Below are 25,278 nucleotides of genomic sequence, written 5' to 3'. Positions count from 1 at the left end.
AAGTCGGCAGTTGCCAGAAAACGAACCTAACATTCCTGGAAATGTTAGCCCAAGGGCAGAGGAAATAAGACAAGCGTTCGTTTCATATTTCGGTAAGTGGTTGCATTCATCTTTGAAATATTTTTGAACCCCTACATACATATGTATATATTTGTAGTTTTATAATACTATGGCTTATGAGTAAACTACACATAAGAGCGCTCAAAAAAATTATACATAAAATGAAAAATGCTTATAAAAATTAACATAAAACAGTCTTTAAAACTAATTTTGGCGGCGAAGGAAGTCGATGAAAGCATCCTTCATCTCGCTAATGTCTTTGGCATATTTTTCTAAAATAAGTAGCCGTTTTTCATCGGCATCATTCATCGCCTGAGTCGCCTTCAAAAAATCCTTTCTCATTTCCTCCATTACTGACACTGCTGTTTTCTTTTTAATTTTTCTAGCGTCTCTGGATGAGGGGAGATTGGAAGGGTCGGAAGACGATGCGGCAGGACTCCGAGGAGCGAATGGATTCGGAGATTCGATTGGACTCGGTGGTTCGCCAAGACTCGAAAGTGACGATTCTGCTTCGTTTTTAACCTCTACAGGAAATGACCCTATTTCGTCAGTATCCACTGAAAATAAACATACATATCAAAGACAATGACAACAAACAAATAAAGTCACTGAGAAATATTCCATAAAACGCCGTTTCATTGAATTCTGACGCAAAAACAACAATAACATCAGCCAATGCAGAAAAGATTTCGACGCGAAAAGCTAATAGTTTTTTAAAGTGTTTTTTACTTGGGGTATTATTTGTTTTCTTTATTTGGTTCCTTAATAAAATATGTCGATAAGGTAACATTGGTTATTTGCTAGAGTGAGAACAAAAGTTAAATATTGAATTAAATTTTTTAAATTTTAAAAATTTTGCATTATTTAATATAAAATAAATTTGTAGAACCGAATTAGTAAAGTGTAAATGGATATAAAAGTCAAAAATACAAGTGCTAAATTCACTATAAATCGAAGAAACGTGCATTTTAAATAGTAAAATTTTTTAACATTAAATTCAAATATCTCAAAAACCGTAAGTTAGCGGAAGCTATATACTTATGTATATATGTTCTTAATCTGGAGAACCTCATCTATCAGTACATAACCTTTTTAACTGCGAATTCGGGGAAGGTCATTTTAAAATTTACCTCTTGCATTAAATTAGCGATATAGTACAAACTAATGTTTCGTTATATTTATTAAAAATATACGGCGAATTATGGACTACTCCAATATAGTTACAACTTACCCATAATGCTGTCCTCGACAAGCTCGTCGGAGCAGAAGCTTTTGTAGCCACCTATCGCTTGGTGGACCGCAGCATAATGCTTCCAAGCCGAAGACGAGCCACCGAATACACCAACTTTCCGTTTCTCTTTCCTAAAAATATACAACAAATTATTTATTATAAAATTTTACTTCTTCACTTATAACCTACTTGTATTTGTTAGTAAAATTATGCATTTTAATTTTTATTTCTGTGGCCGTATAATTGTGGCCAGCTGTGTTCATTTCTCTGGACATCTCTTCGTAAATGTGGCTATTCTTTCTAGTTGATTGAAATTTTAGCATTTTTTCTTGCCACAACTGTACTAAATCGGTTTCGGCAGCCTCGTTCCACACTACCCGCTTTTTTTTCATAACAATATCCCCACTTGCCATTTTCACTTTTGCAAAATTATTACACTAAATTTTTTCACTTTATTTGTTTGTTTAGTTTATTGCACTTTGAAGCTGTAAACACACATTCTTGAGCATTTTGGAGATGGCAGCGACGTATCAAACAGCTGATCTACACAATTTCGTTGTTGCCGTACTAACGATACAGATATACGGTCAAAAATTTTGGTTTCAAGTTGATCACGCAAACTACTTGTCAAAATTTATTTAAATGCATAGACGTGACGTAAGCTACAAGCAACTTGATAATCAATAATAATTTCTATATGCTGTGGTCATGGAAATCACATCTAAGGGCAATAAGAAAATGTTTTTTCAACATGTTGCCGATAAAGTTCTGGTTAGCGCTTAACAGACATTTAGATAACGGCTCTGACTTTGACATCGTTAACGTGAACACGATATGACAGTTACTTGCGTTGACGTAACAAAGTAATCGCTGTGATGAGATATTTTTGATGCGATAGGAAAAACACATATCTATTGAACGCCATCGCGACAAACTATTGTATATTATAAGTTCAATTCACTGATTTATCTTTATTTTTCTGATATTATTCTTTTGTTCACAAATATTTGTGCATTGTTATGTAGAAACAACACAAACGTAATTAATTTGAAAATAGTTCATCATAAATAAAATAATGAAGTCATGTAACACAAGCAAATTTCCTTTTCCCGTAGGAAGGATCTAATATCTACAACCAACACATTTCGTAAAAATATCATTTAAGGCAGCCTTCAACATGAATTCCAACACTCCAAAACTGTTTGCAACATCAAGCAAAATTCAAATTAAGCAACATGTGCCCATTGGCTCAATTAGGAAGGGTCCTCACGCTATAGAACGCAGTTTAGTTCCAGACGAAGTTGTTATTAAGCGTAGATTCGGTAATTCTAATTACTTACTAAATATAGTGATATTAAGAAATGCTATCAGATCTTGAGGCGAACTTAAATGAGACAAGGTGTTAGCTTGCTCAAATGACGCACCAATCAACATACCAGGATAATTTGGAGCAATATGGAAAATATTCTTGCGGAAAAACTACAATCAACACATGCAACTGGTATAATAAAGTGAGTATAAACTAGAAATAAAGGTGCGGTATTATATTTTTCTCTAAAGTATTAAGGTAAGTTTTTAAAAATATTGAATAATTTTTCAGAGTGTGTAGTATTAGTGTCTAAAAGTATTGAAATCTTAGTGTTAACGTATTTAAAGTTTGTATAGAATATACAAAAAATTAACACTAAAAAATTTTGTTAATTCAAAGATCAAAACATTTGTGAGAATCGCACTCACTGCCTCATAGTGAGTGAAAAGGCAAGGATTGGACGATCTGCTGTTAATAAAACTATGTATATATACTTTTTTTCAAATAAACAAAATTATTTTCTAGCCTTTAGAAGCAGCCGTATACTACAATCAACAAACCATGAAGTAATACTCCCTGCAAAAATTACAAAACAACACAAACATCAATCAACATTCCATGAACTCAGACAATTTGGATATTGATATCTTCTGGCACATGCGGATTACAACAATCAACTCAAACCTATTAGATGATGTAAATAAATATAAAATTTCATATTCTGTAGTTTAAATACGTGATCGAAATTTAAAGTTAATTACTGTTTAATCGAAATTTGAACGTCTCGTTTGAATTCACTTTAACGTTTGAAATATGATCTTTAAATAGTGACTGGAGACTTAAATTTTAATCTTTTTAATAAAACTTTACAAAGTTCTTTCTTATTCTAATCTTAGTATATAATTTTGTTTTAAAATTTGAATTAAAATATTTCGTTGAGTAACAATTAAATGATTTGAATCGTAAAAAATACCATTATAATTATTCAACAAAAAGCTGAAAGCTGCGATGAAAAATTGTTGATATATAAACCAAATTTATATTTATAAATCATTAATAGTGACATTAACCATATTCACAGGTGAAGGTTCAAAGCCTTTGTTTCAAAGAGATGATATCGTGGTGAATCCGGATAATGCTATAAATATCGCAGAAGACAAAAGCGAAAAGCAAAGCACCACAGAGGATATTTCAAATCGAGGGCGAAAAGAGCGCCACATTTCGACTGTAAGTGAATTATAAATATTTGCATATGCTGATATTTAAATAGAAACCAAAGTTTTTAATTAATATCAATTTATTAAGGATTCCAGTAGCCCAGAGCGTTATCGAAAATATCACAACAACCTAGAGAAAGAGACCACTCGACGCACGAAAACGACGAATCCTATTAGTGATGACAAATATGCAGCTCGACGTGACGCATCACCACCACCAAATCGTCGCCGAAAAACCTCTGAAAAAATTCCATATTTTGTAGACCAAGTAAGAGAGCGAGACAGAATTCGTCGTAAATATGGATCGACAAGAAATAAATCGCCTCTAGCGTCATCCAAATTTCGACGCAGGCGTAGTATTTCAAGGTCACGCTCACGATCTCACTCTCGAGATTCATTGAAAACTAAACAACGTTCACCAGCTCGTCGAACTAATTTTCGTCGTCGGTCAATTTCAATGGATCGTGAATGGGGTGACAATAGTAAACGCGAACGGGAAAGAGAAAAATCACGTGCAGATAAGGATTTGCATGGGACACCGAGGCACTATCAACATAGATCAGATGATCGTGGCAAAAATGTGCGTAGATCCCGAAGTTCTCGTACACATTCAAGATCACGCACTCGTTCACGTGACCGTTCGTCGCGCATAGGAACGCAAAATAGCGAACGCCATAAATATCGTTATAATGAGAATGAAGAACAGAATGGGAATGGCGAAAGAAATCTGTCACAACCGCAAATCATAACCATACCCGTGCCGGTTCCAGCGGATTTTATTAATTATGGTTATGTAAGTTAATTATAGTTGGGTTGTATAATATATGAATGACATCTTCCTAATAGCTATTACAGCTTAGTTCTTTGCAACAACAATACAATAATTTGTCTATATCTGTAAACAATGTTCGTAATAATTAAGAGTTTTTTTTTCGTTGATACAGCCAACCTGGCCAACTACAACGCAGTGGGCACCCCAGACATCACGATATGGAACACCCACTTATCCTATGCCTACTTTCGTGCCTGCTGTTTTACCACCAATGCGGCACCCAATGCCACCTTATGGATTACCTCCACAACCAATACGTTACGGTGGACCTGGTTATAGATTACCTGTACAATATGGTGCAACACGCCCTTGGCGACCCAATTTTCGATCAAAAAATACATAAATTATGGGTAATACACGTAGATTAAATTTGGATACTATATAGATATATCAAGCGTAAGAATTATTGATTTTACTCTTTTCTATTTATTGTACCACATTTGGTAGTTGTAGTTAAAATTTAATAACTTCTGGTGTGTAATTGCATATAAATAGAATTAAATTTTCAATTTATATTTTCTGATCGAAAGTGAAATTCAAGGATTAAAAAATATTTTTCGCATTCGTAATAAAATTTTATATTAGATTTTTTTCGATTTTAAGTTTCAAAAAGCAAGTAAATTTAAAAATACACTTATTTTTGTATTTGATTTTCTTTTATTTACAAATATATATACATATATATATTTATATATATATTTATATATATGAATAGAGCAATTATGATTATTTGACATTGTTTTCAATCTTTTGATCAAAAATACAGAATTATGGAAATATAAAATAAAATAATATAATAAAATAATAAATAGAATATGTAGAGAACAGCATATTTCATATTTTGATTTGAAAAATATTAAATAAATACACTAGTAAAGGAGGAGTTATATCTTACTACAAAATTTCTTATAAGAAATTAAATATTTAAAATGAGAACATTAATTGAATGGTAGGAAGTCACAAAATGTTTAGATTTATTTTGCAATGCAATGATATAAATTCCAACTTCCAAAGTTATACACAAGATCGGTAAAAATACGTTCAGAAATAATATCATTTAGAACCAGATCAAAAATTTTGTGCACTAGAGTATAAACACATACGGAACATACATATGTTAAAAGGAAGATTTGTCACCGTTATTAGTGTTTGCTATTTGTTTTAAATATAAGAAATTATTTTTTTCTTTTTTTTTTTGTTAAAACCTGACCTTGAAGCTTATAATGCCTATAACATTACTTTCACTTTTTATTACACTTAATAATTTTATTCACTTGCATACATATACATATGCATGCCTGAAACTCTTCTAACCTCCGGTTGTAAATATATTACAATACTTATTTCGATTTTTCTATCTTACGTCTGAAATTCACTTCGAATTTTAAACTTTTCTACAAAACTAGCGTTTCTGTTTTTGTCTAAGTTATATATATGTATATATATATATATCTTTGTTAACGTTAATTAAAAAATTAAACTGTTGCGTTGGTATTCACTTTTGATTTCACTTAACATTGGTTTTCGTACAAGTTTCTGTCACACGTTTGTTTTAAAAGCCTTCATACCAGGTCAACTCGCGGTCGAAACTGTAAGCGCAGAGGAGGATCTCTAAAACGCCAACGCGTCACATACACAAACTTTAGCGTATGATCTTTGCCTAACAATTCTTCATTGCACAGTATGTCGATCTAAAAATTGAGAAATTTTTGAACAAATCAGTAATATTTTTCTTAAAAATACATAAAATCAATACGCATTGATAATTTTTTTCTTTTTTTAACACAGTTTTTCTGCAAAAACAATTACCTCTCGATATTTGTCAATGCCATTTAAAATTTTCTTGGCAACCAATTTTTTCAAATGCGTTATAGTCGCTTGTGAGCTGCAGCGTATAAAACGCCGCTGCAAATTTTTAAAATTATTGCTCATACATTCGAGGCTTACGTTCACCTGCTCGTCTAGACGATGGAAATCAGATTCTGCATGTGCTTCGAGCATTTTCTCATCGTCATCGTGATTTTGCGGCATATCTTTGGGGCAGGGAATGTTTCGACTTTTATAAAAATCTCGTTCTCTTCTCATTTCATCTACATTAAAAATTTTATTTCATATCAATTTCATTCTCTTTTCAATTGTTTAGAAATTTTACCTTCTTGTAGATTTGGTACCAACTTATAAACGATATCCTGCATGGTCCGATCAAAGCTGATGTACTGCAGTGGGTGTGACTGATGGATGACCATGTCGCAAGTGGGACAGGTTTTCTTTTCTTCCAAATGTTTTACCAAACAACTTTTACAAACTACAATTATAAAATGGAATTTATAATTATACATTTATATATATATATTATACATATATTGTATAATGTATTACTAACATGTATGTAGACACTCAGTGACGGTTGTGGCATCAATAAAGTAACCACCGCAGATCTTGCACGTTATGTGCGGATTTATGGTCTTAAGCTTAACACGACGTTCCATGGTTTCTTTTAATCTTTTCTGCAGTATATAGATCGCAGGAGTACTGCCGAACTTCAGTAAACATTGCACTTGTACCCCAAATCCGCAAAGCAGTACAAATTACTAGTAGCTAATTTGGAAAGCCTTTTGTGACAATAATACACAGTATTGCATGTAATATTTTTGATCAGTTAAGTTCTGCAAGTTTACAAATATAATATACGCTGCTAAATTTATCTAGCTACACAACGGCAAACACTTCCAATTCACCTCGGGTATATTTGAAAGATTTTGATCGTCTAATTCATATCCTCTTTAAACATCTTTTATTTATCATTTGCATTATAAGACGACTATAACTATAAACAGAACATTGAAAAATATAAACACTGATTATGTTATTAGTAAAAACAAAGAAATTAAACAATTACGCGAAACCGAAAAATTGACACGAACACGGGTTTTTATAGTATTTTTTATTGAAGTAATGAAATAAATGATGAGGCGAATTGGAGGTTGGCAGCACTGGCTGTCAACTTGCATTTTTGTTTATTCTTTAAGAAGACCATAACTCCGAACTTACAACACAACTCAACAGATTGCAAATGTGATTTCATTCCCATTTAATATTGTTATCAATATTAATTTATTCGTTGTTTAATTAATAGAGTTGTAGTTAGTGGAAAAGATTCTCACAACAATAATTTCAAAGCATCGTGTTATTACATAAATTATTTCAAAGCGTTTTATATAAAAATGAAACCGATCTGGCAGGGCAGAATTTCTAATTGTATCAGCTGGACAATTAACAGTCGTGTGAATTTACAAAAAGTTACATATTGCAAATTTTTCGAAAACTTGAGATTGGTGTTTATATTCATTATATTTGTGAAAGGTATATTTTGTTGACAAAAATAAGAGTGTTCTATTTTAATAGTACTTGTTTTATTCAATTCGTTTCTTTCTAAAGAAATTGTGCATTCCATCGATTATTTACCGGCCCACATGCAACATTTTGTTGAAAGCAATATATGTGTGTGTAGAACTGAGTTGTTAAAACTTGAATAGGGTATTTTCAGTTTGCCACGATGTTTGCAACAACCAAACAAAAAAAAAAACCGTAGAAAACCTATAACCGCCGATATTGGGAGACTAGCAAAAATCTGCCATACAAACTGACCAGTAACTCTTAAGTTCTTATTGGGAAAACTCGAAATTTATCACGGACTATTGTCGAAGGCAACGCTATAATCTCCAAAGAAATTGTTCATATCGGAGAACTATAACAAATACATACATAGCTGTCATATAAACTGACCAATCAAGTTCAAGTCCCTGTATGAAAACTTTTTTATTTGGGAATGTATTTTCACGAACTTCGCTTTTTTTTTCAAAGCTAACGTTATAAGTTCCCAAGAAGTTGTTCAGATCGGACTACTGTATCATGTAGCTTTCATTCAAACTGATCGATCACCCGTGGAAGGAATTATAGCTGTAGTGCCGCACAAGCTAACGTTTTTTCTTGACCATTTTTCATTTCATAAACATTATTGATCTTATAAATTTAGTGGATAGATTTACAGTACTTTGTAATTTGCAGCACAATTTATTGCTTCAGTATGCATATCAATAACATCCAGAAAATCCTGTTCTCCTATTCTAATAAACAATATGACGAATATAAATTCAACTTAAAGTCAATGAGGGGGTTTTTAGAAAGAAAATCAAGTCTTTAAAGCTACGCAGTCTACAAAAGTACATACGAACACATTCAGCATATAATTATGCAGAGTAAAATAAAAGTATTTTTTTAAAAATTATTGACATAGAAAAACTTCAATGCCGCGATAATATTACAATTATTTGTTTAAGCTTGCATTTTTGTATACTTATGAATGTACTTATTATGGACAAAATCAAGTAACTTTCATTCTTTACAGGGCCATTGCCTTCTGTTTGATATAAAGGCAACACGCAAACGCACAAAACGGCAACAACATAAATATATACAGACGTATGTATGTATAACAACTGCAGTAGTACGAGTCAAACGTTGCAAAAAGTAGAAAAACTTGTATTTGCTTAAAAATCTAACAAGTGTTGTTTTTCCCCTACCCCAACAAAATCCTCTCACTACAATCTAAATTGTATGGTATTTCCTAATAATACACATACAAGCGTCATCAGTTTCTGATTTTTACTTGTAATTTTAATCTATCGGTGTTCGGACACAGTGGCGAATTCAGTAAAACAGTGTATCAACATGGTCGGTCGAGTACTGGTCTATGGCGGCAAAGGCGCTTTGGGCTCTGCCTGTGTTTCCCACTTCAAATCAAACAACTACGTGCGTATCAAGCGCTTTTAGTACTTTTCCCTTAAGAACTTGAGTTAAAATTAAATAAATATTTTACTTGCAGTGGGTTGGTAGTATTGATCTCAGCGTAAATGAAGAAGCGGACGCAAGCATCGTGTTACCCCGTGAACTTAGTTGGGAACAACAAGAAGCTGAAGTGTTAACAAAGGTCGGCGATGCTTTAAACGATGAAAAATTGGATGCTGTAATTTGTGTTGCAGGCGGTTGGGCGGGTGGTAATGCCTCCAAGGGTGAGTAATCTTATACAAAAATGTCTTACATCCTTTATTACATGTATGTTAAATTTTATTTTACTTAGATTTGGCCAAAAATGCTGATTTAATGTGGCGCCAAAGTGTTTGGACGTCAACTATTTCGGCTGCTGTCGCTTCCAAATACCTAAAAGATGGCGGCTTATTAACACTGACCGGCGCGCAACCAGCGTTACAAGGCACATCCGGCATGATCGGTTATGGTATGGCCAAGGCTGCTGTCCATCAGCTAACACGTTCACTGGCTGGGAAAAATTCTGGTTTACCCACTGATGCCATCGCAGTTGCAATCTTGCCAGTTACTTTGGATACACCAATGAATCGCAAATGGATGCCAAAGGCAGATTTTGGTTCATGGACACCTTTAGCTGAAGTTGCCGGGTAAGTCATATGACACAAGCTTAAGATATTTTATAACAAATGTTTTTGTTATTGTGGATTACAGACTTTTCCATAAATGGACTCAAGGCAAGGAGCGGCCAAACTCTGGTGCCCTAGTACAATTAATCACTAAGGATGGTGTTACACAATTGGTAGAAGCTAACTAAATATTGGCATGCATTATGGGAAACCGTCAAAATCCGACTCGTGAACGTTAGGGAAATAAGCATATGATACAAACGTACATACATACATATATATATTTATTGATTAACAGATTGCAAATTATAGAAAATAATAAATATGAATTCCAAAAGTTTGAATTTCAAGTTGATATACATATTCACCAACTCGCTTACAAATATGTCTACATTAAATGTTTAAAATATATTGTGTTGTATATATATATATTGAAAGATGTGCGGATGTTTCTTTATTGTGAAGGGAAGTAAAATTATGTAGAGATACTGAAAGTTCAATCATATTTGATAACCTATTACTGATTGCTTTCTATAAACAAGTAGATCTGCCCAATTTGTAGGCTACGGAACTAAATATGTATATGTGTGTGTTTATAACTTTATAAAGTATCAATAAGATCAAATTGTATTAGCACAACACATTTATAGAGTAGTTACAACAATAATGAATGCTTGAGTACTCTCTCTGCAGTACCAAAAGCAAATGAAAGAAGAGAACGGAAGTATATAAAATATTTTAGTTTTTTCGAATATACATAAATAATACTTAGGAATATACGAAGGCCAGCCCAAATATGCAAATGCCTAAACATGTCTAACAAAAGTATATTTAAAAAAATCAAAATTTCTTACTTCTGTACTTTTATGTTCCACTCATATTTAATTAATCAATTTTACTATATGATGAATTTATGAACAAAATAGCTTACTATATTCATGATATAAATCCTCAGTGTGCAACCGGCATTATTTGAATGAAATAATTCCTTATTATCTATCTGGCAACGCTCAAGCACAAAGCAAACGTGAGCTCTATCCAAAAAATAAATTTGTAGAAGTTTGAGGAAAAGGATTAGTATTTTGCAGACAAAAGCTTCTTTGTTTTGCGTGGTGATTATAGTTAGAGCAAAGTATAGTGATACAAAGGATCAAGGGCAGGACATTCACTTTAAAATCAGCATCGCCTTACTAAGCATCTAGTGTAAAGGGCCACTGTAAATTTTTGCCGTAACGATGAATAAACGAAATAATGTGAGTCTAAATTATTAATGATACAATCGTATTTCGAGTTATTTGTATACTAATTATTTGTGTGATTACAGATTCGCCTACCCCCTGAAGTAAATCGTTTGCTATACGTGCGAAATTTGCCTTATAAAATCACATCGGATGAAATGTATGACATTTTTGGCAAATTTGGAGCCATTAGACAAATTAGAGTGTAAGTGTATCAAACATATTTGTATAAAGCCAAATTGCACGTTGTTAACTATGGATTTTTTAGTGGTAACACACCTGAGACGAGAGGAACGGCCTTTGTTGTCTACGAAGATATTTTTGACGCCAAGAACGCTTGTGACCATTTATCTGGATTTAATGTCTGTAATCGTTATCTTGTTGTCTTGTACTACCAATCTAATAAGGCATTTAAACGGCTCGATGTGGATAAAAAACAAGAAGAACTTAATAACATTAAATCAAAATATAATCTAAAGACTCCAGAGGCGCCTTAGGTCCAGTCTTTCAGGAGATTGTGGGAGGGAATTGCGTTAATCTTAATATTTCAAATCGTTTTAACATTTTTAATTTAATTTTGTAAATCTCTTACATTGCTTTCTTAAAAAAAATGAAAATTAATTTATAACTTAAATATTATTTTTTTGCTTTGATAGGAAGGATATATTTTATTACATTTATTTTAAAACTGATGTGGTATAACTCATAAGATATCATATTTTGCCCATCAAAACTTTTTAATATTCTTTGTCTTCACAATATCATCAGAAATCATCGTCATTCATACAAATCATACTAATTGATTCTAAACATCATCATAATCTCATTATAATAACAAGCAATAAATGTAAAATCGAATTATATGGTCTTATTAATTTAGCATACATATTGACATCGGATACGTTATTGTAGGGTGACGATAAACGTCTCATAAGCCGAAGCTAAAGTTTGTACACATATTTTTATATACAGTCAGTTTTTTACGTATTTGTCAGTATATATACGATATATAGTTTTGAGAATAATTGTTTACCAATTCTTTAAATGCCTTTCACAATTAAGGCCCAAGTTTAAGTTCATACTAGTATGGCAACCACGAATCATGTTATTGGGGAAATTCATTGACAGATCAAGTATTTTCAGACTGATTTAATATTGTTCATAGATTGTAAATAAATGTAAAATAAGGGATAATAACAAATTGCAATGAGTAACGAAGCTCAATGCTGTATAAATGCACTTTGTCGAATTTGTTTGAAACAGTTGCAGGATGGGAATACTTACGATCTATTTGCTATCCCTGGATTAGCTAAAAAGTTATGTGTTTGTACATCGCTATCGGTGGAGCTTCACGATGGATTTCCTCGGAATATATGTGGAGTTTGTTATTCCCGTTTAAATGACATGCAAGATTTCTTAAAAATGTGCGTAGAGTCCGTAGCAAAGTTTCAGGAAATGGTAGCAAAAAATTTAATTAAAGACCAAGCAATTGCTCTGGCTGTATTGGAAACGGGGGACGTAGATACACAAAATGCGGCTGTTGAGGATGATGAGCCTACAGACTTTGATCCACTCTTAAATCATAAATTAGAAATTATAGACAATGCAGAAGATGTTTTTAAAATGTTGGAAAACGTTGACAAAGAAGTTATTGATAATGTGGTTAATATTAAACCCGAAGTTTCTGTTAATGATATAATTATACCTGACGAAAAGAATGTAAACAGTGATAATTCCGATTTTCATGATAATGATGATTCTGATTATGAACCGTTTAACGACGAATGTTGTGATGAAAGTGATGATGAAAAACCGTTGGCTGCACGTTTACGGAAGTCTCGAAGATCCAAAAGGGCACTAAGAGGTGAAGATATAATTGATGATGGACTTGAAGCAGATGACTACGAGGCGCCAATTAAAAAGAATAAGATTAAACGAAAATGCCGGCCTCGAGTGGAAGGTGACGACTCATCCGCCAATACTATAGAGTGCCATATTTGTCAAAAAAGGTTCAGAAAACCAGAAAGATATGAAGAGCATATGCGACATCACAATGATAAGTTACCCCACCAATGTACAGTAGAATCATGTTCGAAAGGATTTACTACAGCTAATGGTCTCCGTCTGCATATGGAACATTGTCACGCTGAAACATGTGAAAGTTTTCCATGTCCCGAAGAAGGTTGTGGTCGCACGTTTCCTCGGACACGTTTACTTAATTGGCATTTGCGCAAGGTGCATAAAATAGCGAAAGAGTTGCGGGAAGCCAAATGTTATACCTGTAATCAATGTGATAAAATCTTTCGTTGCCCCATGGCGCTCAAAAAACATATGTATAAACATGATGGCAAGGAGCTGCCGTTCCCTTGTAACATATGTGGTAAACGTTTCGTAATCAATAGTGCACTTAAAGATCATCTTATGAGGCATGCCGGAATTAAAAATTACGTTTGCCCTTACTGTGGTGTTGGAAAAACTACGCGACAAGAATGGAATACTCACATAAACACACACACACAGGAAAAAAAATTCAATTGTCCACAGTGTGCATATGCGTCACATAATAAACAAAATTTGCGAATGCATGTGAAGATTGTGCACGAAAAAATCAAGGATTACGCTTGTCAGTATTGTGGCAAGACATTTGGTAAGTCCAACGCTTGTAAAATGCATGAAATGACACATACCGGTGAGAAGCGTTGTGAGTGCAAAGTATGTGGGAAACGGTTTCTTTATGCCAAAGCTTTGACAAAACATCTTAAAACACATGAGAAGCGTGTATTACGAGCCATTGAAGTGTACCGTAAAAGACAAATAGAAAACGGCTTTATGCCGGCCGATGCGCCCGATATACCTATTCCCGAATTGCTTTCTACGGAATCACACACACAAGAGGCTCACCAAAAAGTAGCTGAAGAAATATTAAAAGTTTGTGCAGAATCTACCGCTACAATACCGAAAAATCCTCGACGTGTTGAACGCGTCGACATATCGGAGTTGGCAGGCACTGCTGTAAACCCCATACCATCTGTAGCTGTACCATCGTGGTCGCCACAAATCAATTTTATGATGAAAGAAGGTCCTTACATTTGTCCGGATTGTGGTCAAGGCTTCAATGGTCAGGGAAATCTGAAAAGGCATCATCGAATTGTACACGAAGGTGTTAAAGACTTTGCCTGCCGTTTCTGTCACAAACGTTTTGCAAAAGCACAAACACTCAAACATCATGAAATGACTCACACCGGCGAAAAGCCACATGAGTGTAGCAGTTGTGGAAAGCGTTTCATCCAGTATGTGGCATTAAAGCGACACATGAAAATTCATATGAGTAAACCACCACCTGTCATACCTTCAAGCGTGTACGAGGCCCGTGAAGAGTTAGAGATGCAGGAGCGTGAAAAGTTGGAAACCAAACGAAAAAAGCTGGAAGCACGTGCTGCTATTGCCGAACTTGCCCGCGAACAACTTAATGAAATGGTAGTACAAGAGCCGGACGATAAAATGCCGCTGCAACCAGATCCGGAGAAACCACAAGTACTGAATGAAATTCAAGAATTTATAAAAATCGATCCAACATCGGAACTAGAAACGTCAAATAATTCAAACCTAATTGATTTCACGCATACGGAAATAAGCAGCAAGGATTCGTGAGCGAAAAATTTTACGATTTGGAAGGACTTGAGACAGCATTGCCTTTTCGTAGCATTCGTATACTCATATACTTAGGTATATATGGAACCAATGTTATATGCTTTCCCTGTGAAAGCTTATCGCCGATTTGAGTGGTCATTAAGAACAAGAATCGAGTTTCGTTACAATTTGTTTTTATAATTGAGTTAATTCAATTTTGCATATTAATTTGTGTGTTTTCAAACAAAGTTAAGGGCATTAAAAGCATTTCATTTTTTTTTACGAATCTTAAAAATTTAATACATCATTAAATGCATATGCATGTGCTACTTTAAGTGCCACAATCTTAACGCTATAAAGATTCGTAATGGAATATACATTTTTATGTATACGAAATAATGGCGTTTGCTAATTTACTTAAATATTAAATATATTTATAATTTGTTTTGAATTTGCACAAAAAACAAAAAAAAATAAAAAAACATGTTGAAAAAATTTATCACAGTGCGTTATAAAAATTTTTAAAAGATTATACAATAAAGAAACGGTTCGTTGGGATGATAACACAAAATTATAAAAAAAAAAAACGTTATCTTCGGTTTCAGCTTTAATACCCTTCACTAATAAAAAAGTTAGTTTGTGTGGTAGCTTTTTACGTACTATATAACATATTCCAATCTGAAGAAAATTGTTGGGAGATTATAGCGTTGCTTTAAGCAATTATAGATGCAAAATTTTGTGAAAATACCCCGTCAAACTAAATAGTTTTTTGACTTTGACTTTGATCGTTCAGATTTTATGACAGCTTTATTCTATAGTAATCCGATATCGACGTTTCTGATGAGCATGAGCATTTTCATAGTGAGAAAGACGTATGCAAGATTTCATATGGATATCTCCAAAACTGAGGAGCTAGTTCGTATGTACGGACAGACGGACATGGCTAAATCGGCTCGTCATTATAATAATTTTTGTTCAGGTTATAAATATGCCACTAAGGAATGTGAAGCATCCGTATTGAGTTTAGTATAGTATAAAGCAACTGAACAATGCTTGCTTGCAGTCCGTTTTTATTTTCTATACTAATTTTTACTTAAATAGTGTATATGTCAATGACTCTCTCCATTGGAAGACTTACTTATTTCAATTCTTAATAGCAATAATACAATTCTTAATAGCACGCGACTACTGCAATTAGTTTTTATTTTTTAATACCAATTTTCAAAACGTTTTATCGCCTTCATCCAATTTGTCATACGTTCTCTAATCGCCAATTGATACTGCGTGCGTGGTTCGAAAATGCGTTCGATTTGACGAAGTTTGTGTAGATCGCCAAAACTATTCCATAGACCCATATTGTAACCAACCATATAGGTCGCACCCAAAATACTGGATTCAATTGAGGTTGCGCGCTCAACCTGTAGCCCTGTAGCATCTGCTAAAAGTTGACAAATAAAGTCATTACGTGATACACCGCCATCGACTCTAAAGTGGCAAGTGACAGCCCACAAAAAGAGAATGAAGCATAAATTTATAAGAAATGGTTAAGTATTATGTATGTTTACCTCAGTAGTTTCAAAGTGTATTTGGTTTCCGCTTTAACGGTTTCACATAATTGCACTGTGCGGAAAACAATACTCTCCAATATGGCACGCACCAAATGCGCACGCGTCGTAGATAGTGTAATGCCAATAAACCCCGTTGCCGCTCTTGGATTATTGATGGGAGGCTGGAAAAACAACCATTATTTACAAATAACACATACGTATCCAACAATAAGCCAACGCTCACCCCCAAACCGCTGAAGGCAGGTATAAAATAAACACCATTCGTATCTGGAACTGTGTGAGCAATATCTGAAGTTTCCATTGGATCGTCAAAGAGACCACATTGCTTTGCCCATTCTATCAAAGTGCCGATGTCGTTTGATGCGCCCTCAACGCAGTAAACTGTGCGGGCTTTTTCTCTCGCGTCTCTGAATTGCCAGGCGACCAACGGATACAAACCCATAACGGAGGCATGACACGTACTTCCAGTGATTAGATTGAGAAAAGCGCCTGTGCCCAATGTTATCTTGACTTCGCCACGTTCAAAACATTGTGAGCCCCACATGGCGGCCGTTTGATCACTGATGGAGGCGCTTATTGATACGCAGGAGCTATGCCATTCGGGTCCTAAGGCATTTGGATGTATATTGCCGAAATCTTTATAGTCATTGTCCACAACTTTAGGAAGTATCGCAGACTGAAACAGTATAATATCATTTATTAGAATAAATCCCGTATCATATCCATTTTATTAGAATCCATATTTCATAACTAACAAAAGTAGTGACTTCCTTGATGAGTTTGAGAAAGTTTGAGAGAGTAAATGTATATATTTATATAACATCAAAAATCACCTCGACTCCGCAGAGTAACTTCGCAAGCGGCGTCCAGCAAAGCGTAAACGGGTCAAATAAACCCGTGGCCGTTGCAGAAGTTATATCGCTGATATGATCCACATTTGTTTGTAAGCCATTACCCGATCTATGTACATAGGACAAAACCAAATTAAAAGAAAAAAATATTGGTTGAATTTATGTTTTTCCAACCGCAATTTATAGAGTATCCAGGAGTCCAATAGCTCTACTCGTGCTTCTTTTCGACGCAGTGCTTCCTGAAGGCGTTTGTTGGTCTGTACCTCATGTAGAAGTCTTGTTGTGACCTAAACGAGATATAAAATATGTCAGGAATGTTATCTCTAGCTCAAACCGATGTCAAGTAGTTTTTGTGAATTATAAATACGGTAGCAACAAAAGTCGGACTGGTTTAAATATTTAAGGTGTTTCGGAAACTTGAATGATTTACTTTGTTGTTGAGCTTGTACTGCCAGAAAACATGCCTAAAGTAATTAGGAGGAATACTGTCGAGATGACAATCCTTTGACGGATAAAAATCGACATCTGTTCCAGATACGTAGACCCGACAGCCGTCGGAAAGTTGTTAATTTCCATCGGTTCCATAAATCACTATTCATTGGCATTAGATTTATGGAATTATAACGCATATAAAGATTATGTCACTAAAAAAGCTGGTAGCTTTCCGAAAAGACCTCACACCTCACCTCTTCTAGGTCTTGTTACAATTATATTTATTAATTAAGCTTAGCTTGCATGTCACTGGTATATTTACCTGTGAATTCATCATTTTCAAAACGCTCGCCGCTAAAAATCGATTACTTCGCGTAATCAAATAGAGTGCATAGGAAACGGTATTTAATGTCTTAACTATAAGTCCAGCATTCCATTGATCCACCAAAGCATTTGCGCGCAAATCCTTCCACGTAATGAAGTTACTATAGTATTCCTGAGTCTCATGATTCCAAGTAAGGAATGTGCAGCGTTGTGTCGATAAGCCAAAAGAATCAATGTCGGAGGGCTTTAAATGGGCTTCTGTATGGTTCAAGTAATCAAAAATATATGTTTGCATTATTATTATTTTTTTCTAATAATAAGAATAATGATAATACGAGTTTTAATCCGTAATTTACATAGTAATTACATCATTACAATAGTATTAACTTGCTTAACGGCTTACATGAATGTGCAGTTTACTCTGACCCTGAGTACGTAAGTCGAGGTGAACTTAAATACTCTTACTTGACAACTTTTGATATAAAAATAAACATTAAGGGGTTACATGGGTTTGCGGGTTTCAAAAAATCGATTTTTTGTATTATCTTATTGAATTCTACAACACCACTAGAATATTGTCCTAAATTTTCAAGTTGACCCGAGTAATAGTTTCGGAGATACAGCCTTGAGAACTTGTGCGCTCGAGGCTAGTTAGGCTAAGTGCGATGTCTTCAAACGCATTTTTCTCGAAACAGTGTTTTTGAAGTCGGTTGGCAAGATTTCTCGAGAACTACTCAACCAATCATCATGAAATTATATACAGGTCTTTGAGATACAGTTCTTAGAGACTTGGACGAAGGATTTTTTTTGATTATAACTATTTGAAAAAGGAAATGTCGCTAAATTGTCACTGAAATTTAAATTATTTGAAAAAATGCCTGCCAAAAATCCAATTTTCAGTTTTTGCCTCCGTCTAAGTTCTTAGTTAAGGTTTTAACTAAATTACGTATTTTTTTCACTTTCTTTCATGATCTTGTAAGGAGTTATACTGCCAACGCGGGCGGATCTTTTTTCCGAGGGGTCACCGGAAATGACGCGCAAAGACCGAGTTTAAAATATTGTTTTCCAAAGATTTCAGAATTTCTTTGTTAATAGCGTATGTTTGTAGCAATAAAAACTCTCAATAAAATATTTAATTTTTGTATGAGAAAAATTTGTTGAAAAAAGGCTGTTTTTACCCGAGGAAACCTCTGTAACCCCTTAAATGACCCATGTAACGTGACAATCAGATCACTCTTGGCTAGTCGAAAAAGTCTTTTCGTATTTCTAACCAAACTTCAACATATTTTTTTTATTTACATATATATACTAGAAAATAATTAAGCAAATATGTACCATTTTGGTTGACCACTTTTCGCCATTTTTCTGCTAGAGACTCTTCCTCTTCTTCTTTCAATCCAATTGCAACGCATGATACCTAATTTCGGCGGAGCGTAGAGCGGGAACGTAATCGAAATGCATGATAGGGATGATTATTTCATCAGTGAAAAAATGTTAATCAGTGCAAATCGAAATTTCGAAATTTCCAGAACGGAAGTAAGCGAACCATTGCTGTGCTACACGAACTGATAGAGCATCGTCTCCGCAAATTTCACAAATTTCATTGGTGGCTTGCTGGGTATCCTTCCTTTTTTTATACAAAAATTTCAAAATATAGCGAATTTCTTTATTATTTTCACTTATTTTTGAATGGCTGTAAGCTTAAAATTTCATCTTTCCAACACTATATGGTATGACAAAATACGAAAAGACTTTTTCGACTACCCAATATAAGTATGTATTCTGATTGATCGAAACCAAGACAAAATTCTTTTTTTACCCTTTCGTGCTACAATAAACATTTGTGAAGGCTTCATGTAGTCGAAGCTAACGTTTTCCTTGTTCTTGATAATGTTTGCAATGTGTGCATACATATAGTATATATATGAACAATATTCATTTTATATGTATGTATATGTATATTTAACAGTAATTAAATTCAAATATGAAAGCTTCACTTACGTCTCACTGCCTTGTTAATTACCGCGACGATCTTTACCCACAGCGCCTCCGGTTCGATTTCGAAGTATCCCGGTTGAGGGTTCAACAAATCAACCTACATACATACACATGTACATATTTATGGTATACAAACGTAGTTAAACAATTTCAACATGTGCACAAGTGTTTGTTATTTTAAAAGCCGAAAGCATTACTTAGTTACTTACCCTTTCAGTGGCGGTGCCCAGAACCTCACAGTTGTCATCTGTAATAAAACAGCGCACCGTAGTGGTGCCCACATCCAAAGTAGCTATATGCACCATATTAACCGATCAAAAACAAACTATTTTCGTGACACGTTCAAATCGTGGATTTTGCGCGATTCCAATAGAGATTACTAAAATAATGGCAGCTACAGCGGCGCTTATATCAGCGGATAGTGTCTTAATCGACTGACTTGGACTTAGTTGATGGTGTAGATATGTATTTGATTGCATTTGTAAACACACAACTATACAGATATGTACATATAAATACCGCTTCGCATGTATAATTTTGTTGCTGTATCACTTATCTTCTTTGTTGCTTATCAAGTTTTTTTTCGAGTCACCCAAGTTGTTATGCGAGCAGTTCTGCTTCAATAAAATTAAACAGTTTACTTGTACTATATATATGTATATGCAAGTACATAAACAATTGTATATACATATATATTTATGTTCTTTTTTTATTTATATTAAACAATTAAAAATGCAATCAGCTGAAGCCTTTGTTCAGATTGCAATTATCGTTTAATTCGTGCACTTTGTGTAAATAAACTTCAAATTGACGCTCCAGTGAGTAAACAATGCCACGCGCTGAAGACGCAACTACTACTAAAGTGGGGAAAAATGCCAATGAGACTTCACCCCTATGGAGTTTTTGTGAATGGGCGGGCTGTGAGCGCTGTTGTTACGCTGAGAGCGGCGCGTTGAGCGAGTGACCGGTGAGCTTGTATACATTTTTTTGCTTCCTTTTATAACAGTATGCACATAAGTGCATGCATCTCGATTCCCGCCAAACAATTTGCAAGTGCATTATCTTTATACGCTAAAAGCTGCCTTGAAAACTCAATTATGAAGTTAGCATAGGTTACAAAATTTTGATTTAAAACACATGCTCGATTGTCATACAGCTCTCTCGCTGAAATTCAGCCAACTGTACATGTGTATGTATGTAATATAGTATGTAATAGTATAATAAATTGGATTAAAGGCGATACGTTTTGAAAAATTTTGGGTAACCTTAAAACGTAGCCGATCTCCCGGAGTACCTCCGAGGAAAGAAAGTTGTCTGTCACTGAGCACGATTTTTCTGCTTAAAATTATTTCAAATTCAAAAAAATATATTTATAACATTCGATCAATACAGATAATATTCGAAGGAGTCAAAACTTTTATATTGGAAGCCGCTTTGTTTTTCAAAATGGCGTTTTTTGTGACAAAATTTACTCTTCAGAATTGCTTGAAAGTCTGAAATTATTATCAAAACTTATTACCTGACAAATATAACTAAGACGGTGTTAATTTCAAGTTAATGGTTTAGCTATTTTGTAGAAATTTTCCTCATCGACATTAAAAACTGCGTTTCTCCAAAAACGCGTTTAAGTCTCGGGAGCCGATTACACTAAGTTACCAAGTTTTTACAAATACGCTGCTATCTTCGAAACCACATATACATTATGTCGGATACACATCAGATTTTTTATACCCTGAACAGGGTATATTAAGTTTGTCACGAAGTTTGTAACACCCAGAAGGAAGCGTCGGAGCCCCTATAAAGTATATAATGGTTTGTCAAAAAAGTCTTGCGGTATTTTTATTGAATTTTTTTTTTATTGAAATTGAAATGAATTTTTAATGACTCATTCCCAGCTCTTGACCGATGCTACGGCTGCTGCTACGCCGGTCTCTTTCGACCAATTCAGCGATTTTATCGCAATTTTCGACGACAGGCCTTCCGGAGCGTGGCGCATCTTCGACCACTTCCACACCAGAACGAAAACGTTGAAACCATCGTTGTGCGGTGGAAATGGAAACTGTATCGGGTCCATAAACTGCACAAATTTTATTGGCGGCTTGAGATGCATTTTTGCCTTTATCGTAGTAGTACTGTAAACTATGCCGTATTTTCTCTTTATTTTGCTCCATGTTAGCGACGCTATAACTCACGAGTGACTTAAAAGAAACGACAATCGATCAAACAGGTGTTAGTGCGTGAAATGAGCTTTCCAAAAAGGTATAGCATGACCCGATGCGACGAATAAAACTGGAACTACGCGCTTTTAGCGCCAACTAGCGAAAATACTGCAACACTTTTTTGACAACCTAATATATAAATGATTAGTCTGTTGAGCTGGTCCATCTGTCCGTCTGCCTGTATACATATATACCCTCAGTTTTTAAGAACGATCGGAATCAAGTTTTAGTATGGAAAGCTTTCACATTTGACAATGTATCTTCACAAAAGTTGGCACAGGTTTTTTAGGGCATCAATGTAATCTCCTAAGAAATTGTTCAGATCGGCGTACTATAGCATATAGCTGCCATACAAACTGAACGATCGGAAAAAAGTTCTTGTATGGAAAACTTTTGCATTTGACAAGATATATTCACGAAATTTGGTATAGATTATTTTCTAAGGCAACAATGTAATCTCCGAAAAAACTCCTGCCAGTTGAGTTTACTCTCTACATACCATGAATATGCCACGTACTAATAAACTCATATACCATACTCATATGGATGATATATGTTTTTTATATGAGGCTAGGTCAAGTTTTCGCCCAATTTTATTAATTTTATGCACAAAGATGCACTGTTACCTGTAAAACACTCTCTCTAATTTTCATTGATATATGTAACTTACATTTTGACCGATATAATTGGAATAAAGCCACCTGGAAAAACGTTGTTAGGTATATGGGAGCTAAACAAAATTAACACGAATCAACCTATTTTCAGCACACAGATATATCATTGACAGAAAAATTTTATTCCTGAATTTCAGTTATGTATCTCACAAATTGATCGATATTTGTCGCAAGAAGTCAACTATAGGTACTGGGGTTCAAATATTCGGTACCTAGGGGCTTGCACAGTTTTAGTACGATTTGGACAATTTTCGGTCATAGGATGGTATACGCCAAAGGCATTATTCGTGGAAAGTTTTATTCCGTTATCTTAATTGCTTCTTGATTTGTGACCTGGAAAGTAAAGAGTCAAATGGATTTAAAAATTTTGTTATATAAGAAGTCGACGTGGTTGCAGTCCGTTTTCGAATTTGGTTGAAATTGCTTGAGCAGGCTCTGAGATATGAGATTTTACCTAATAGTGGGCGGTGCTACGCCCATCGCCCAATTTTTACACCGGCTCGCATAAAGCCCTCTCATACCATCTCGGGCGTTAAACTTAATGTTTATTGATTTATCGCGCTTTTAGTAGTTTTTAACAGTACCGTTATATGGGGAGTGAACGGTATTATCCTCCAATTTTATATGTTTTAACCGTGACGGTAATATTTTTTATAAGAACTGTTCTCAGCGAATTTGGCTGTTGTAGCTTTGGTGGTCTAGGAGGTATGTTCATTAAATCTATTAGAGAGGGTTGCCACGCCCACTTTTTCAAAATATTCAGTCTACGGTGCCCCTTGATGCAGTCCTCCCCGCCAAATTATTTGCAATCAGTTTTAAATCCTATTTTAGTGCTTAGTTATGGGACTTTATAGGTTTTCCTTTAATGGCGGTTTGTGGGCGTTGCTGTAGTCTGATTACGCCCATCTACGAACTCCTTACTTTTTTTCAAGGAACATGTGTACCAAGTTTCATCAAGATATCTTAATTTTTACCCACGTTACAGCTTGCACGGACGGACAGGCAGACAGTCACCGGATTTTAACTTTTCTCGTCATCCTTATCATTTATGTACACGGTGCGTTCCAAAGTAAACATGACTTTAAAAAAAAAAAACAGAACAAATGGTTTATTTTATTCAAAATAGTCTCTTTCTGCTTCAATACAGCTTTTTGCACGGTCCAAAAGTATGTCGAACGAGTGTGTGCCGGTATGGCCGCCAATATGCCGGTGCAAGCCTTTTGAGTGGCCTATACGTCCGCATAACGCTTTCCTTTTATGGGCAAATGCTTTTTTCCGAAAAGGAAGAAGTCGCACGGTGTTATATCAGGTGAATACGGTGAGTGGTTAATGGTTAAAATGAGATTTTTGGTCAAATAATCAATTAGTGATGTCCTTCGAATGTTGGATTCTGAGCAATTTTTGGTAGTCCGTCAATTTGTGCGGAACAAACCGTGCACACACCTTTCGTAAGCCCAAATGTTCGGTCAAAATGTGATAGAACGATGTTCAGTTCCATTTCCATGAATTTCAATAATGATTTCGGCTGATTTTTGATGACTTCACGCACAGTTTCGACGGAATTTCCGGAGATCACGGATTTTGATTGGCGCACATGTTGATCGTAATTTATGACCTCAAGACCACTTTGAAAACGTTGAAACCACTCGTGCACTCTGCTACGGGATAGACAATCATCGCCATGAACTTGTTTCATTAATTGAAACGTTTCGGTAAAAATTTTACCAATTTTAAAACAAAATTTAACGTTGGCTCTTTGTTCGAAGCTCATTTTCGCACCGATAACACAAACATACTGACACTTAAAACGCAATAACTTCACTTCCAATCGATGAAATGTCATGAAATTCTCACTGGACAATCGATAAAGATAGCAGATTCTAACGCACCATTCTCCATATGGATGGCGCCACCAGGGGGCCCATAAGCCCATATCTATCTCGTTTAGTTTTAGTTGATACGTACAACCCTCAGGCGATTTGTATACTCTGTAACAACAGGTTGCAAGAGTATAAAAAGTTCTTGTATTTGTAAGGGGTGTAAGCGAACTTGACGGCTTTTCTTGTTTTAAGTTAAATGTAGTGTAATATTGACATTGTGATTTTAGCAGTCTACGAGTACAAAATGCACCATATAACAGTAAATAATGCTGATGTATCGATAGCTCTTTGAGCGTTAGTTGCGCTCGTTACACCTTAAATTATCTTATTGTTGTTGTGACAGCATTAAATAAAGCACAGTC

General features: G+C 34.7%; 7 protein-coding genes across 10 annotated transcripts; 4 read left to right on the top strand and 3 right to left on the bottom strand.

Moving 5' to 3' along the window:
* Positions 1–80: 80 nt before the first annotated feature.
* Positions 81–1,815, bottom strand: LOC120778181. Its single transcript, XM_040109918.1, has 3 exons — positions 1,481–1,815; positions 1,292–1,422; positions 81–617 (listed from the first exon to the last, which is right to left on the bottom strand). The coding sequence occupies exons 1-3, from the start codon at positions 1,702–1,704 to the stop codon at positions 265–267; spliced, it is 708 nt and encodes a 235-aa protein (XP_039965852.1). The 5' UTR covers positions 1,705–1,815; the 3' UTR covers positions 81–264.
* A 388-nt stretch (positions 1,816–2,203) lies between these two features.
* On the top strand, positions 2,204–5,294 carry LOC120778013 (female-specific protein transformer-like). The gene is made up of 5 exons (XM_040109679.1): positions 2,204–2,329; positions 2,407–2,613; positions 3,682–3,827; positions 3,906–4,610; positions 4,762–5,294. The coding sequence occupies exons 2-5, from the start codon at positions 2,469–2,471 to the stop codon at positions 4,990–4,992; spliced, it is 1,227 nt and encodes a 408-aa protein (XP_039965613.1). The 5' UTR covers positions 2,204–2,329; positions 2,407–2,468; the 3' UTR covers positions 4,993–5,294.
* Positions 5,295–5,591: 297 nt separating this feature from the next.
* LOC120777070 (polycomb group RING finger protein 3) lies at positions 5,592–7,587 on the bottom strand. Of its 2 annotated transcripts, XM_040108198.1 has the most exons (5): positions 7,388–7,587; positions 7,033–7,315; positions 6,802–6,954; positions 6,459–6,739; positions 5,592–6,340 (listed from the first exon to the last, which is right to left on the bottom strand). In XM_040108198.1, exons 2-5 carry the CDS (start codon positions 7,136–7,138, stop codon positions 6,212–6,214), a joined length of 669 nt encoding a protein of 222 aa, XP_039964132.1. In that variant the 5' UTR covers positions 7,139–7,315; positions 7,388–7,587; the 3' UTR covers positions 5,592–6,211. The 2 variants fall into 2 exon arrangements, with proteins under 2 accessions (XP_039964132.1, XP_039964131.1); XM_040108197.1 differs by having other exon boundaries at positions 7,033–7,587.
* Positions 7,588–7,906: 319 nt separating this feature from the next.
* On the top strand, positions 7,907–10,463 carry LOC120777069 (dihydropteridine reductase). 2 transcript variants are annotated; one of them, XM_040108196.1, is made up of 6 exons: positions 7,907–8,012; positions 9,058–9,131; positions 9,352–9,461; positions 9,535–9,721; positions 9,790–10,123; positions 10,188–10,463. In XM_040108196.1, the coding sequence occupies exons 3-6, from the start codon at positions 9,381–9,383 to the stop codon at positions 10,288–10,290; spliced, it is 705 nt and encodes a 234-aa protein (XP_039964130.1). In that variant the 5' UTR covers positions 7,907–8,012; positions 9,058–9,131; positions 9,352–9,380; the 3' UTR covers positions 10,291–10,463. The 2 variants fall into 2 exon arrangements, with proteins under 2 accessions (XP_039964130.1, XP_039964129.1); XM_040108195.1 differs by having other exon boundaries at positions 9,058–9,179.
* Positions 10,464–11,100: 637 nt separating this feature from the next.
* On the top strand, positions 11,101–11,934 carry LOC120777072 (splicing factor 3B subunit 6). Its single transcript, XM_040108199.1, has 3 exons — positions 11,101–11,355; positions 11,427–11,545; positions 11,609–11,934. Exons 1-3 carry the CDS (start codon positions 11,338–11,340, stop codon positions 11,835–11,837), a joined length of 366 nt encoding a protein of 121 aa, XP_039964133.1. The 5' UTR covers positions 11,101–11,337; the 3' UTR covers positions 11,838–11,934.
* A 524-nt stretch (positions 11,935–12,458) lies between these two features.
* On the top strand, positions 12,459–15,410 carry LOC120777985 (zinc finger protein 709-like). The gene has a single exon (XM_040109624.1). The coding sequence runs from the start codon at positions 12,547–12,549 to the stop codon at positions 14,989–14,991; it is 2,445 nt and encodes an 814-aa protein (XP_039965558.1). The 5' UTR covers positions 12,459–12,546; the 3' UTR covers positions 14,992–15,410.
* Positions 15,411–16,138: 728 nt separating this feature from the next.
* LOC120778462 (putative glycerol kinase 5) lies at positions 16,139–20,980 on the bottom strand. 2 transcript variants are annotated; one of them, XM_040110267.1, is made up of 9 exons: positions 20,930–20,980; positions 20,353–20,757; positions 20,147–20,240; positions 18,144–18,403; positions 17,564–17,676; positions 17,372–17,498; positions 16,762–17,214; positions 16,536–16,699; positions 16,139–16,455 (listed from the first exon to the last, which is right to left on the bottom strand). In XM_040110267.1, exons 2-9 carry the CDS (start codon positions 20,446–20,448, stop codon positions 16,179–16,181), a joined length of 1,584 nt encoding a protein of 527 aa, XP_039966201.1. In that variant the 5' UTR covers positions 20,449–20,757; positions 20,930–20,980; the 3' UTR covers positions 16,139–16,178. The 2 variants fall into 2 exon arrangements, with proteins under 2 accessions (XP_039966201.1, XP_039966202.1); XM_040110268.1 differs by having other exon boundaries at positions 20,353–20,760; positions 20,930–20,949.
* Between the last annotated feature and the right edge of the window lie 4,298 nt (positions 20,981–25,278).

Source organism: Bactrocera tryoni, chromosome 5, assembly GCF_016617805.1.
Source record: "Bactrocera tryoni isolate S06 chromosome 5, CSIRO_BtryS06_freeze2, whole genome shotgun sequence".
NCBI classification, from domain to species: domain Eukaryota; kingdom Metazoa; phylum Arthropoda; class Insecta; order Diptera; family Tephritidae; genus Bactrocera; species Bactrocera tryoni.
Note: the sequence above shows the minus strand (reverse complement) of the source record. Positions and strands in the feature narration are given on the sequence as shown.